This window comes from Hemicordylus capensis, chromosome 1 (assembly GCF_027244095.1).
Source record: "Hemicordylus capensis ecotype Gifberg chromosome 1, rHemCap1.1.pri, whole genome shotgun sequence".
NCBI classification, from domain to species: Eukaryota; Metazoa; Chordata; class Lepidosauria; order Squamata; family Cordylidae; genus Hemicordylus; species Hemicordylus capensis.
This window is the reverse complement of record NC_069657.1, coordinates 245,006,429-245,022,590: the sequence shown is the minus strand read 5'-3', so window position 1 is coordinate 245,022,590 and position 16,162 is coordinate 245,006,429. Positions and strand designations below refer to the sequence as shown.

Here is a 16,162-nt window from a genome sequence, read left to right as displayed (position 1 = left end):
GTGGGGAGGGTCCCCTTAAAAAGCAGGTAAGCAGGTCCATACCTGCTCCGCTACTGCCCTGCCACTTTTCTGGGCGTGGAGTTCGCTTTAGCAAAGGCAGTGGCGGCAGTGCTGTTCCCTGCAGTCTGCATATACGGCACTGGCATGCACATGGCCGCCACACATGTGTGGCAGCCATGTGCGTGCCAACGCTGCCTGTGCAGGCTGCAGGGAACAGCGCTGCAGCCTTTGCTAGAGTGAGCACTGCACCTGGAAAAGCAGCAGGGCAACAGCAGAGCAGGTAAGGACCTGCTGACTTGCTTCTTAAGGGAACCGCTTCCCACCCTGCCAAAGTGGTTCAGCTGCAGGTGCATGAGCCAATTTGGCGCAGGGTAACCCTGTTTTTAACCCTTGATCTTAACCCTGGTTAGTGAAGAGTAGTAGCCCTGCTACCTCAGGTTGTTGCTTGTGTTTCCACTTCCCCGTTTTTGCAGGTTCCAGCCACCATATTTAACAGAGTGCTGCAGTTAGAGGGGCTGTTATCTGTTTGTGCTGCTCTATGATCACACATTCTATGATCACTTGCTTTTTAATTGTTAACTGATTTTAATGGTTTTGTTTTAATTTAATTTAAATTATTTATTACATTTATAAACCGCCCCATCCAGAGGCTCTGGGGGGTGTAAACCACCCTGAGCTATTTTTGAAGGGCAGTATCAAAATTGAATGAATGAATAAATAAAATGGCATGAATGGTTCTTGCCCCACCTCGTTCTCTCTCATGGCCACACACAGGGCAGCTGTGATGTAATGAAGTTTTCCCTACTGAGATCTTCCCTCATCTCAGCTCTCAACAGCCATGATTGTCTGGGTGGTGAGTTAGGAGACCCCAGATGATCATATGCAAGGCCACACTGATATGTCTCAAGCTAAAACATACCAAAGGAGATGGTACACAAAATCTGCAGATGATGCTGGAAACAACTGCATATTTTGACACACACCCCACCATCTAGTATAATTTATTCATGTTGTGATATAACATCCTAGTAGAGCTTATTTTATAGTCAGAGGTGTCAGGACAAGCTAAGCAAACAATGGGGTTTTTTTTTTAGCTACTGCTACATTTTAACTTAATGAGGTCATTCACACAACCTCTTGCTGCTGCTCAGAAGGGCTACAGGGAAGGCAGGAACTTGCCTGCCTGCCCCAGCAGACGAACAACATACATCTTTCCTGGCGGTGCAGTTGAGGCCAGAGCTGGGAGCAAGAGAACTTCCCCCTCCTGCATCCCAGAGTGCCCCGTGCCATGAGCACGGTGGGTCCTTCCCCCAGCTCACTGCTGGAAATGGGGTGGGTAAGGGGAAACCTATTTACTCACCTTATTTGCAGATTATACTGTAAACCTCAGATACAGACAAACCTCATTATCCACAGATCCAACACCTGCGGTTTTACGTATCTGCGGTCAGATGATTGACACCTGATCTTGGCATATGTGGGGAAAGGGGTCAACAAAGGGTTAATTCTGCATATCTGTGGGTTCAGGACAGCCATTTTAGAAAGAAGAGCCATTTTGTGGCTCATTTGCATAAAAGAAACAGGAAATTTGGGGCTTGGGGGGCATTTGGGGTGAATTACTGGATGCCTAGATACCCGCGGAGCATGGTAGGGCACTTATTTATCTATTTCCAGGGCCCTTTTTTGCTGGTTTTGCCCATTCCCAACCCACCAAGAGGTTTTTCACACATGGCTCGATGCCTCAGGGTATCTGAAGAGCGAATCTGCTTGCAGCAGATTCAAGGCATTTTAATTCAAGGGATTAGATGGACCATTCACATAGCCATCAGCACCGCCTACTATGCATACCCATCAGCACCGGAGAAAGCAGAAGCCCCGGGTTTTCCCCCCCAAAGCTGCTGGAAATGGAGCATTTTTTTTACCGTGGACATAACTTGGTCTATGCCAGAATTTGCAGCCTCCCTTTGGAGAAAAACAAAGCCCTGGTTATCCTGGTACCTGATAGCCCGCAGGGAGGTTGGGTTAAATCCAGAGAATATGTGGACTGGCACACTCCAATCAGGAGTGGATTTGGGAGGAACGACCTGTCTGTAAAACCTCCAGAAACCTAACCACATCCGTCCCCCCACCCCCGAATCCAACTCACTCAATACCTCATTGTCCGTGGTAAACTGCAGGAATGGAACCCATGCAAATAATGAGGTACACTTGTAGTGTAAGATGGGGAAATGTCAACAGTCCATTACTAAACACTTTGTCAGCTGATACTTCTGGGTGTGATTAAGGCTGAAATCATTACATAATAAGTAGAAATAGCATTCATTAATTGAGCACATAAAATGAGAATATTTAATTAGAGATGTATAATATACTATTATAAGTATTATCACTGTGCTGAGGCCATAGAGAGAAGAGGGCAAGAGGAGAAGCACAGAAGTGAACAGAGAAGGAAATCAACAGTCAACTCCTAGAACAGTATTCACAATGCAGTTATCTATATCGTTACTGAATTAACTGATTAAAAGCAAATAAATGACAACCTTAATATTTTAAATTAGTAACATAATTAGTGCAAATCTGTGCTCCAGTGACAGAGTGAGATGTCTAGGACTGGGTAAATTTACTGTTGGTACTGAATCAAATAAATGATACCAGCACTATAGGCCAATATATCTTCCATTTATTATGCAAGCAGGATACATTTGCAACTCACGACAACCAATATGCTGACAATTAGTATTGACATCACAGTAGCCTTGTTCTTGGAACTAAAACTCTAGTGCATTCTGAAGACATGCAAACCTAAAACCTTCATGTGCTGTTTGTTCAAATGTTTGTTTATTAGTGGATGTTCCGGCTTGGTAGCTGCTGTTTTGGGGACTCCTGCTGATGTTATCAAAACCCGAATAATGAATCAACCAAGAGATAAACAGGGAAGGTACCTAAAAATTGTTCTGCTGTTGGGGGTAACTGAGTTCCTGAGTCAAATGTTCAGTAAGGAATGACTGAAGACTGAAGTTTTCCAAATGGGGATTTATAGCAGCTTGACTGTCACAGTTGTGGGGTGTCCAGATGGTGTACAGCCCTTCCTGTGTTTTTTCATGTCGATTAGCCATTCAATGCATGAAAACTCCATATTGAAAATGCAGTACTTTTAAACTGTCCTGAAAAATTAGGGTGGACTATTGTGGAAGTAGGAATGGCTGCGTGGACAGATGAAGCATGTGCTGTGAAAGTGTGGCTAACTGGCCGGAAATTCACTTTGAGAGTGACGGCTCCACCTGGCACAGGCCTCCATTCTGCACCTCAGCACACCTCTGCAGTCCACAGTCCACTTTTGGTCACCTAGCTAGGCTGCTGGAGTTTTCCCTCATGCTCACCCTTCACTCTTTTGTTTTTAAACAATGATTTATACCATATATGTGTTTATTTGTATTTGTACAACCCTGCAGACACACCAGCCATAACATACGTGGCTGGTTCTGGGGGGTGGACTGCTGGTTCTTTTAGTTCTGGGGGCTTTTCCCCCAGGCACATGTGCCTTGTTACGCACTTAAAACAAAAATGTTTGTATGCATTATTTGCATCAATGCACCTTTGCACAAAACAAAAAAATTTGCTCAACACTTTACATTCTATAACCACAATGTCTCTGGGTTATTGTCTTAGGGTGCCCAATCTTTAGCTCTGGGTCCCGGTCCCCCCCGCAGCAACCCATATCCTCCTGTCTGTGTCTCTCTCCTTGGGCCTCATTGACTGACATGAAAGTTCTGACATGAAATTTTAAAATTCTGAATGATAAAAGATAGAATCATGCCATTTGCACAGGTGGTGTCCAGACCTTGTTCAGACTACCCCACAAATGGAAAAAAACTGGAAAAATTCATTTCATTCCTGGAAAATGCAGGAAAACTCTCCTACTGGAAAAGAATGGATATGGGTTACAATTAGGTTTAGCATTAGTGTTAGCGAGAGAGTCATGCTTGAGTTAGGGTTAGCATTAACATGAGGGTTAGGTTAGCATTGGGCTATGCATAGGTTTAAGTGTAGGACTGGGGTTAGGGTTCAAAAAAAACTTTGGCACTTTTCTCAGGTATTATTATTATTATTTCTTGTTTACACAGACAGGTGTTATTGACTGGTTTGTTTTATCCAGACATCGAGTCCTTCCCAAGGACCTGGGATGGCTGAATTTTATCATCAATACTGTTGGTTATTATAGATATCGTCACAAAATATAGGCTGTTCCCAGTAAAGTTGCTTTTTGTAATTGGCTGATGGTGATTTCTGTGGCCCCTATGGTGTTGAGGTGATCTTCAAGGTCTTTTGGGACTGCACCCAGGGCGCCAATTACCACTGGGATTATTTTGGTCTTTTTCTGCCACAGCCTTTCAATTTCAATTTGTAGATCTTTGTATTTGGTGATATTTTCTATTTCTTTTTCTTCTATTCTGCTATCCCCTGGTATTGCTATGTCGATTATTTTGACTTGTTTTTCTTTCTTCTCAACTACAGTTATATCTGGTGTATTGTGTGGCAGATGTTTGTCTGTTTGTAGTCGGAAGTCCCATAATATTTTTACATCTTCATTTTCTACCACTTTTTCAATTGTATGGTCCCACCAATGTTTGGCTACAGGTAGCTTGTATTTTTTCCAGATGTTCCAGTGTATCATCCCTGCTATCTTGTCATGCCTTTGTTTGTAGTCAGTCTGTGCAATCTTCTTACAACAGCTGATCAGGTGGTCCACTGTTTCATCTGCTTCTTTACAAAGGCGGCACTTGCTGTTTGTTGTTGACTTTTCTACTTTTGCTCTTATTGCATTTGTTCTTAGTGCCTGTTCTTGCGCAGCCAGTATTAAACCCTCTGTTTCTTTCTTCAAGTTGCCATTCTTAAGCCATTGCCAGGTCTTGGTGATGTCTGATTTTCCACTTATATTGTGCAAATATTGACCATGCAGGGGCTTATTTCTCCATTTTTCTGCTTGGTTCTTGACTTGTTCTTTCTTGTAGGCCTGCTTTCTTTCATTGGTGTTGAATAGTTTCGCATTATTGACCATTTGAAGTGCATCTTCTTCACTGTCCTTGATATATTCTTCAAGGCCTCTTTTCTCCTCCTCTACTGTTTGATGGACTTGCAGCATTCCTCTTCCACCTGAGCTGCGAGGGAGGTATAGCCTATCTACATCACTGCGGGGGTGCAGAGCATGATTGATGGTCATGATTTTCCTGGTCTTACGATCTAGCGTCTCTAGCTCTGCCTGCGTCCAGTCTATTATTCCTGCGGTGTATCTGATAACAGGTATAGCCCAGGTGTTTATGGCTTGTATGGTGTTCCCGCCATTGAGTTTGGACTTTAGGATTTTTCTGACTCTCCTGATGTATTCACTTCCCATTTTTCTTTTAACTTCAGTGTGTGCGATGTTATCAGCCTGGAGAATGCCCAAGTATTTGTAATGTTCTTTCTCTTCCAGGTTCTTGATCTTGCTTCCATTGGGCAGTTCTATTCCTTCTGTTTTTCTTATTTTTCCTCTGTTCATGATTAATGCAGCACACTTGTCTAGTCCAAACTCCATTGCTATATCGCTATATAGTATAGCGAACTCCATTGCTATATCGAGGCCTGTTTTGTTTAGGATTTGTGAAAGTGGGGTCATGGCGATTACAAACAACAGAGGGGATAGTGAGTCCGCTTGGAAAATGCCTCTTCTAATGCTAACCTGTCCAAGTGTCTCACCACTGATTGTTAACTGTGTACTCCACATGCTCATTGCTTTTTTAATAAATATCTGAATGTTTTTGCTGACACCAGTTGTTTCTAAACATTTTAGTATCCATGTGTGAGGCAATGAATCGAAGGCTTTCTTGTAGTCAATCCATGCAACACTTAGATTGGTTTTTCTTCTCTTGCAATCTTCTAAAATCATGTTGTCAATCAGCAGCTGGTCTTTTGTGCCTCTGGTGTTTGGGCAATTTCCTTTCTGTTCAACTGGAAGCTGTTTGTTAGTTAATAAGTGTTGCATCACTTCATCTGCTATTATTACAGTTAATAATTTGAACATGCTTGGCAGGCAGGTTATTGGTCTATAATTACTTGGAACTGCACCTTTTGCTGGGTCTTTCATGATAAGATGAGTTTTCCCAGTTGTTAGCCATTGTTCAATATCACCGCCTTGCAAAATGTGATTGAACTGTTTTGATAGTTGTTTATGAAGGCTTGTTAGGTGTTTAAGCCAAAAGCCATGCAGTTCATCGTCGCCTGGCGCAGTCCAATTTTTAATTTTCTTTGCTCTTTCACTTATTAATTCTGGTGTTATTATTAGATCTTGCATTTGTTGGGTACATTTTTTGACCTCTTTCATTCAGTCTGCTTTTTTATTATAATCTATTGGATTGTCCTATAATTTCCCCCAGAATTGCACTGTTTCTTCTTTATATGGTGTTTCTAGGTTTCTTGCAGTTTCTCCTTCTATGCTTTGGTAGAAACGTCTCTGATTCGACTGGAATTGGAGATTCTGCCTGTGTTGTGTAATTCTGGCTTCATACCTGCTAATCTTCTTTGACACTGCTGTTATTTGCTGCTTTATTATTTCCAGGACTTTTCTAATTTTCCTTGAATCTAGGTGGTATTTTTGGATCAGATACTGTTTGGTGTTTTCATTCTTCAGCTTCTTGTCTTTCATATCTTTCAATTTACTATCATCTGATCTAAGCCTGGAGATTTTATTTTCTAATCTAATCTTCCATTTAGGTGATGTACTGCTTTCTTCTTTTACAGGTCCACTGATCTTATATCCGAGCTCTTGTGTTTTTATTGTTGCTGCACTGTACATTAGTTGGTTTGTTTGTTGCAAATTCTTGGTTGTTATCTCTGCAAGTGCAGCATTGACATCTTTTAATGCCTGAGCAAGTTTTTTTTGGCAACTGTTTTTAGATCTGGAAGTTGAACCCTGGTGGTTGTTTGGTTCATGAGCTTAGTTATTTTTTGCTTTAGTTCTTGTTGCTTTTCTGTTAAACGGCATTTGGGTTTTTGAGGTGAAGGCAAAGGGGTGGTTGCCTGGTTTTGATTTTGAAACAGTTCAGTAACAGTGGCATCCTCGATTTCCAACACCTCCTCCACCTGCGCCTGAGCAACTTCTTCAGTTGGTAGTAATTCTTCTTCCATATCTTGAGCCTGTGTTGCTCTTTCCAGTTCTTCCAGCTCAACTCCTGTGAATACTTTATTTCTTATTATGTATCTTCTCTGGTCTGCTAGCCTTTGTTCTGTGATTTCTGTATCTGGATGCTTTTCTTTCCAAATTTGGTACATTCTTTTTAAATAACCTCTTCTAGTTGGACTAGACTTGTAATAGCAGATCATTATTTCCTTGTTGGCATTTTTCGTATATTTTTTTTGGTTAAGCGACGTTTCTTTCAGTATCTTTGCTGTCTTCAGCCCTGGTTGCTCAACTGAAGATCCTGAGTCCTGTTGCCCACTTGCCACCAGATGTCCATGGACTATAGCACCTGGTGTGGTCCTTGTTGACCCGGGCGACGAATGATCCGGTATAGATTTATTAAAGTTACATCTCACCATATTGTTGATGGGAGAGGCACTCTTTGTCTGGCTCCTCTGGTGAAACCTGTCCAATATGGTGAGACCTGTCCAGTATAATAATAATAATAATAATAATAATAATAATAATAATAATTATTATTATTATTATTATTATTATTAATTCTCTGATTTATATACCACCTTTCCAAAGTGGCTCAGGGCAGTTTACAACAAGGTAAAAACAATTAAAACCAGTTAACACCAAAACTATAAAAACAGAATAAAACCAATTAAACAATTCAGCAGCTAAAAAACCCTGGAGAACCAGGGCAACCATTTAAAACAATTGAAAACATTTTTTCATTCATTTAAAACCCTGGAAGGCCAGGCCAAACAGATAGGTTTTAAGGGCTCTCCTGAAGGACAATAATGATCTTGAATTACGGTCATTACTTAAGATCAAGTAATGATCTTGAATTACGTATTTCTGCCGGGAGTGCATTCCACAGCCCAGAAGGAGCTACAGAGAAGGCCCGCCTCTGAGTCGCCACCAGACAAACCGGTGGTAACTGGAGACAGACCTCCTTAGATGACCTTAATGTGACCTTAACCACACATACAGACATAAAGTTTTCCTGGATGGGTGAGAATGAAGAAGGGATGTGTGTAGGCATGGGAGAAGAAATGGGTGGAGGATTCAAGAGAGGCTGGAGAGTGATGGGCAGGGGAAGAGGAAGGCAGGGAGAAGGCAGGAAGATAAAACCCGTAGTTTTATTTACCCGTAGAAGGCAGGAAGATAAAACCTGTAGTTTTATTTACCCGTAGAAGGCAGGAAGATAAAACCCGTAGTTTTTTGACACAAAAGATTCCTGTGTGGATGGAATAAAGGAGGAGAAAAGTGGAAAGAGAGGCAGTCCATGAGGACAGCCCATAGTGACTCTGACACATTGCCTCCTGCAATAAACCTTCCTGTGTGGAAAATTTCATTTTCTTGTTGGAAAGTGAATCAGAACTCCTCATAGTTCCTATTTTTAATCCTGTCTGCTTTTGACAATTAAGTGATACATAATAATTTGCATACAAATAATAATAATAATAATAATAATAATAATAACAACAACAACAACAATTCGATTTCTATACTGCCCTTCCAAAAATGGCTCAGGGCGGTTTACACAGAGAAATAATACATAAATAAGATGGATCCCTGTCCCCAAAGGGCTCACAATCTAATAAGAAACATGAGATTAACACCAGCAACAGTCACTGGAGGTACTGTGCTGGGGTGGATAGGGCCAGTTACTCTCCTCCTGCTAATTAAAGAGAATCACCACGTTAAAAGATGCCTCTTTGCCAAGTTAGCAGGGCTAATATTAACCAACATTTATGATAATATTACTGTTATGACTGAATTAATCCCAAATATTGTATTATTTCGTTCAATGGATTTGCAACAATATGTATTATTGGCACTATGGGAAGGAATACCGATAGTTGGTTTTTTTAATTAACTTCGTGACACAAGTGTATTATAATCCCCATTTCACTTATCTTTCCTTAATACTAGGGGTCTGCTGTATAAGTCTTCCACTGACTGCTTGTGTCAGGCAATTCAAAGTGAAGGTTTTATGTCTCTCTACAAAGGTTTTGTACCAACGTGGATGCGAATGGTAAATTTACTTTAAGTTTGCAGCTAAGCAACTTGAACTGCAGACCTTGGGGTTCAAAGGGTTTAAATTAAACAAACCAACAAAACATCTTTTGCATATTGACATCTGACCTGCATACCCACCAGTCTCATTCCCAACTTTCACTTTTAAGCAGAGTATTTACATATCATTAACAACGTGAATGTCATCTGAGTAATAGTGGTTGCATTTCATTCTATATGGCCAGTTCACATGCAAGGTTCCTGACTTTTAACTATAGCTAAGCAATTGGGAGTGGGCCAGAGGGTAGAACACTTGCTACTCCCCACTTTCCATTTCCTTATGGAGAGGCAATTCTCTTGTTCTTCTTACAATCAGCTTAATGAACAGGAGGGAGGAGATGAGAAAAAGAGCATGCAAGCTTGTAGCCCACACCCAATTGCTTAACCTTACTGGCAGTTTTGCGTATCTGCGGTCAGGCAATGTAGACCTGATCCCGTTATACGCAGTTTAAAAAATTTGCCTATCCTGGGTAGGGATGTGCATGGAACTGGCTTGGTGCACCTTTTCTGGAGCACTGAATCAGTTCAAAATGCTGGCATTTGAGCCAGTTTGGAGGCCGGGGGGGGCTACTTTAAGGGACAGGGAGGGTGCCTCCTACCTGCCCATCCCTGTCCTGCCACTTTCCCCTCGCTGGTGCTCTCCCAAAGTGTGTGGGTACAGGGCTGCAGGATTCCTCCTTGCAGCCCTGTTCAGCATCACCAAGCAAATGTCCAATGCGCGTGCATCAGCCAAAACTGGCGGAATTGGGAAGGCATTGCTGGACAGCTGGAGATGTGTTTGACATGCAATGGGGCTTTATTTCTGTTTTTTAAAAGCCGTTTTTTTCACCTCCAGAAACCTATCCCCCCGATTCCCATTGACTCAAAGTCTCATTATCCGTGGTTATAGTCGAGAATAGGCCCTTTTACGGACCTCCGAACAGGATCGAACACTGGCCAGTTTGAAAGTTCGACAGCAGGGGTGGGATAACTTTGAGGGTGAGGGAGAGTGCACTTACCCCTCCCTCCACTTTCCCCCACAAGTCCGGCGGGGTGGCAGCATGTCTCCCTGCCGACCCATCCACTCTTTGGACCAGAAGTAGGCAGAAGTAGCAAGCCCGCTGGTTCCGAGCACATCCCTAGCCAAGAATGGAACCCCCGTGGATAACAAGGGCTGCCTACATACATACTCAAAATGTTATCCATAACTATGAAAGGAGTTACTTGAGAAAACTAATGAAGTAAATTGAGATTTTTAGGATTATCCCAACTGATATCGGCTACCATGCCACACAAAGTACCACAGGCAGTTCTGCACCACCCACCTGCTGCAGGCATCTAGAACACCGGCACTGTTGCACAAGAGTGCTCTTACACAAATACATACAATTTCACAATTATGTTTGCACAATGCTACAATCTCTGTAAATAACAGCCATAGCATCACGAAAGTGCAATTTCACAATTTTCCATATTCAAGCAAGAGTGTTTTTGTGCAACAGCGCCAACGTTGTTTTAGACGCCTGCAGCAGCGCAAATGGTGATCTGCCCGTGGTATAATGCGTGGCATGTCAACCATTATGTTTATTATGACAATTTCATGTCTTACTATCAGAATGACTACAACACTTTCATTACAATACTTTGAAAACTGAATGTATTAATCTCCCTAAAAACCTTATTAACCAGTTGAGCGAAAGGCTCACTATTCAACTGATATTTTTTCATTCCTAAAGAATATTTATTAATACTATTTGTATTCCATTTTTCTGTTAAAGATACCCAAAGCAATTTACAGAAAAATAAAATATAATTCAAAATACAAAAAAGAATTACAATACAGACTTAAAAATAATAATGGATATTTTATCTCTCATTTAAGATAATTGTTGTTTTTTTACAGGCACCCTGGTCATTGGTCTTTTGGCTCACCTATGAACAAATCAGAAGAATCAGTGGAATTAGTTCATTTTAGGAATGTATATTTTCTTATTGTACATTATGTTAAGCCTTCAACAGAACTTTCATGTGTATAAGGCTCTGCATGGATGATAGTTTTCAGAGATTTGCAGCTTAATCCTAAACAAAAGTAAGTTCAGTAAGACTGACTCAATGGTAAATACAATATGCACAGGACTGCAGCTTTATAGGCAGTATGTTGAGCTGTCATTGTCTGCCCTACGCAGCTTCATATTTTCTATTCTGTCAGGTCTTTAGTCAGCCCAGTTTGGGCAAAACATCCTTTAAATATGAGCTATTAGCTAAGATTGTGATTTGCAGCCGGTACTATTTCAAGTAAATTTAAAACTAAAACTGTAATTGCTCTGAAATGGCAGTCCTACTAAAGCCTAATGGCCAAACAATAACACACTGCAGACTAAGCCATGGTCACCAAAAGTTGTTTCCTTCGTACAACAATGAACTTTGATGGAAAGACAGAAAGGGGTCTATAACAAAAAAAGGTTATACTATTACTGAGGAATGCTTCGTTGATACAGTATTAAATTTACATGGACTTGTTAGAAGAAAGTGTATCACCAGTGACTATATGCCTACTTCTTTCAGAAGCCAAGTGCTAACCACAAACTGCTGAAACAGATTAAGACTATAGATGACTGGGCCCCATGTATATGCTAGTGAAATATAGAGATATATGCTCTACTTATTTTGCCAATCAACTATTTATTCACTTTATAAAAACACCAGCCTTTGGACTTGGTTCCACCTATGAATGAAATTTGCTTTGCATCTCATTAAAAACAAACACCTTAAGACTGCAACCCTACGCCTACTTATTTTGGGTGAAAGCCAGCCGAACTCCAGAGCACTTGCTTCTGGACAAGCATGCAAGGGCTGGTGAAAACATAGCAGCATAGCATCTTTAGTTCAAAATTCTATGTTGTCTACCAGGCTACCAAGGACTAGGACAGAGCAATTTTAATCAGGATGACATACAGGAGGCCCTCATTCCTCACAGGGGTTCCGTTCCTGCCTGCAATTGAGAATACAGAAACCATTAATAATGAATCCTTAACTCTATGGGAATGGGGAAGGGAAATTAGGTTCCTGCATAATTTTTTTGGGGGGGGGGAGGGGGGCAAAAATCACAAAAAAATGTAGGAGGGAAGTAGAAATAAAAGTAGTACAGCACAGTATCTTACTTTCTAGCTCTCCAGCAATGCCCCCGCCTCCACAAACAGGAAGATGTTTCACAGGTTATTATTATTATTTATAAGCACAAGCCACAAAATGCTTCCGCACTGCCTCTGGACAGGAAATGCCACCAGCAGTCACTTCCCGTGGCCCAAAAACCGCGGACAGGTGAAGAATTGCCTGTTTTTAATATCGCGGAAAATGAAACTGAATCTCTAAGATCCATCCGTGCAGGGGTGAAGAAATGTTGGCTCAGTTTATCAGTCAGGCGAAATAAATTATTCATCAAGCTACGTTGATATATTGCTCATCAGGACATTTTTCACTCACTCGGCATCATTTTTCACTCATTACAGACTAGTGGATTTCTGCAGTCCTGCATGATCCATGGATATGTGAAACCTCAATTAATGAGGGCCACCTGTACTAGAATAAAGTACAATACAATGGGAAAATGCACAATAAAAGGAGGTAGTATTATTACACTGAACAGAACCTTCCCCCCAAAGCACAATGTCACTTTTAATAGGAAAATATGATTATTCTTTTCTGGTGCCAGCAATATAAATTTTACCTTCAGTTGCTCAGCAATCCTATCAAACTGAAAATAGTGTAAATCACTTCAAATAAACTGAGATTGAGATCCTATTTGTTTTAAAAGGATTTACTCATGAGGTAAATTGGCCAGTCTACATTCTAGCTAAGCCAGTGTACTTTAATTTAAACTCATTTAGCTTTATTAAGTCAAATAGGTCTACACTAATGTGCAGCCTGACCCAATGCATTTTTACTAAAAAGCCACACTGTGTTCAGTGGGGTTACTCTCATGTATACAAGGATCACAGCTCTAAATCTTTACCTTACAATGCAATCCTAAATACACTTATTAGGGAGTAAGCCCCATTGACCTCAATAGGATGTATTTATGAGTAAACCTACTCAGGATTTCACTACTGTTCAGTTAGCCTAGTTGTTATTAACTGAGTTATCTACTGGGCTGCAAGTGTTCAGGACTGATACCACCATTTCCTAATAGTGCTATTTTTGTATACTTATCAGCGTGTTCATTCGACTTATAAAATGTGTTTCTTGTGCCATATTTAATAATGTCTATGAGAATCAGTGTGGTTAAGTAGCTAGAATGTGGGACTAGGCCCAGGGTTCAATTCCTTACTCAGCCATGAAGTGCACTTGGGCCAGTCATGTACTCGCAGCCTAACCTACTTCACAGGGTTGTTCTGAGGATAAAATGGGGTGTGGAGCATAGGAGGAGAACATGTGCAGAGCTCCTCAGTGGAAGGATAAAATAAAAATGTACTTACTATATACTTAAACGTAAGTATATAAACTGAGACATATTTGTGAACACAGAAGGCACAATTAAATGTCTAATACATTTTATAAGAGCTAAAATAAAATCTAAAATGCCAACAAGTCCACATGTCTTAAAAATCTGCTAGATCTAAATGACTGTTGAAAAATATAGGGGCAGGGGGCACTGTTCCCTCTAAGGCGTGCGTACGTGCGCGTGCTCACAAGTTTTTGGATGTCAGTTCATTTTAGATCCCGCTCAGGTTGAACCAGGAAGGCCCCATTCTGAATGCACATAAGCGCACGCACTGCCTTGATACTGCCGCCTAGAACAAAACTCATTCTGCACAGAGATGAAAAAAATTAGAAGGACCACTGGTGGAGGGAGCTGTGAAAAGAAACTCAACACTCTTGTGCTAAAAATAATAATGAACTTTGATGGAAAGACAGAAATGGGTACCAATAATGAGGAATGTTTCATTGATATTAAATTTGCATTCATTTTTCAGAAGCTGTGAAAAAGGCCAATTCCATGCTTGGAATCATTAGGAAGGGGTTTGAAAAGACAATTGCTAAAACAGTATTATAATGCCCTTAAATAAAACTAAGATGCACCCACATTTGGAGTATGACATGTAGTTGTGGTCACCATAGTACTTTCCAGACAAGCTGCTCAACAGCAGCAAAATGCCTCTGTTCAGGCAAGTCACATTCAAAACATAAACAGCAGGGGGAGCAGTCTCGCAGAAACTAACAACCCAAAAAAAACAGCAACTTTTTTACGCCGGATATATGATGTCCTAGCTCTATATCGCAGCAATTAAATTCAAAACAAGGGATTGGAAATGTGAACGGCACCCTGCTGTCTGCGTAGGGACTGCGGTGTCACAACACAGGAAGTGTGGAAACACACTTCCGAGATACAATATGACCCCATTGCAGGGTCTAATCTGGAAAGCGCCCAGATCTTAAGAAGTACTTCCATTCCAGGGGGAAGCTTCCCACCCCATCCCCATCCCAGAGAGATCACAAATATGGTTTGGGAGTTAGTGCTCCATTACACTAGCTGAAGCTTCCCATTGATCTAGCATGCAGTTATTGTTGTGCAAAAACACGGGGGGGGGGGAATAAGAATTTTTAAAAGACAGAAAATTACATTTGGGAGGGATCCGCAGGCACCACACATGTACTCCCCCCACCCCCCACCGTTCTCTTCACTACCTGGGCACAAATGAATACGCCAAATGGAAGCAGGAGCCAGGGGCGTAGCTAGGGGAGAGGAGGCCCGTGTTCAGAACTCTCTCTGGCGGCCGCCCAGTGTGAGGGAGATAATGCAGAAAATAGGGAGGGGTGGAGCTGGAGGGCTCTCAGGAGCTGGGGACCCGTGTTCTTTGAACCCTTTCGTTCAAATATAGCTACGCCCCTGGCAGGAGCCTATTGGCAAGAAATGGGAAGGATGGATTGTGGGGAGCCCGCTGGGTGAACAAACCAATGTTTGAAAAACCATAATGGAAGTAAGCAACCATAATAAGAAAGAGTAATGTGAACTTACTGCAATTTATGCTTTACTGCAATTTATGCTTATTTACGCTTGTATGTCCTAACGTACACCACTTCCTCACACAGTAAAGCCCCCAGTCTAGGAAACATTGTCATGTGTATAACATCACTGGAGGGGGAGAGGAGTGTACCAGCCGAGAACGTGTACTTTATCCCAGCTGGGCCTTTCACCCAACCAAGGGTGCTGGCCATAACAACATCCTGGTGTCATTTTGTGAAATGCTCTAATAGACTGGCGGCCACAATAGACATGATGTTGAAGATCTATGATCAGGGCTCAGGAAATCCACTAATCTACTTGTCCGTGATGAGTGAAAAATGATGCCTGACAAGTGAAACCAACCTAGCTTAATGGGTAAAAAATTTTTTTGTCTGGTTAGTGAACTGAGCCAACATTTCCTGAGCCCCCACCCCAGCCATCTATTATATATTTTTTCTTACATAAAAAGAGTCATGGCTTATTTTATCTGGAAAAGTGGCACGGAATTTCTCCAATCAAAATCCCACCCCCCATTTCCTATCATTCTTGCTAGTTAAAAGGAAGTTATAACATAGAGATCTATTTTTCCTTCATAGTGGGGCTAACAGGAGCTTCATGGGGAAGAGCTTTTATATTAGAATATAGCACAAAGAAAAAGGTGAATTCCACCCCCACAAAAAATTGATTGACTTTCCCAATCAAATCAGCAGTCCCCCATGGCTGCTTTGAAATACTAATAATATATAAAGTTGTTGGGAGATTTTTGGCTGGATCTCCTGTGTCACATGTACTTTGACCCCCAAGATGCCCTAATTCATATCTAGTACTGAAACAAGTAGTTCTAAGCAGTGTTCCATGTAATCAGGAGTTCCAGATTTTGTTGTCTACAACTCCCGCATCCTCAGCTGCTATGGTCTTTGACTGGGGATGCT

At 41.4% G+C, this 16,162-nt stretch overlaps 1 protein-coding gene across 6 annotated transcripts in view; it reads left to right on the top strand.

Annotated features, from left to right (window-relative positions):
- The window catches only part of SLC25A27 (solute carrier family 25 member 27), a 114,489-nt gene extending 102,729 nt beyond the window's left edge, over nt 1–11,760 (top strand). For 5 of the 6 annotated variants that reach the window (XM_053284075.1, XM_053284074.1, XM_053284077.1 and 2 more), the window contains 3 exons: nt 2,846–2,938; nt 9,104–9,206; nt 11,130–11,760. In XM_053284075.1, coding sequence (XP_053140050.1) covers nt 2,846–2,938; nt 9,104–9,206; nt 11,130–11,201 — 268 coding nt within the window. In that variant the 3' untranslated portion in view covers nt 11,202–11,760. The remainder of the gene's footprint in view (nt 1–2,845; nt 2,939–9,103; nt 9,207–11,129) is intronic. The other variant, XM_053284073.1, reaches the window with a different exon arrangement.
- Nucleotides 11,761–16,162: the final 4,402 nt, after the last annotated feature.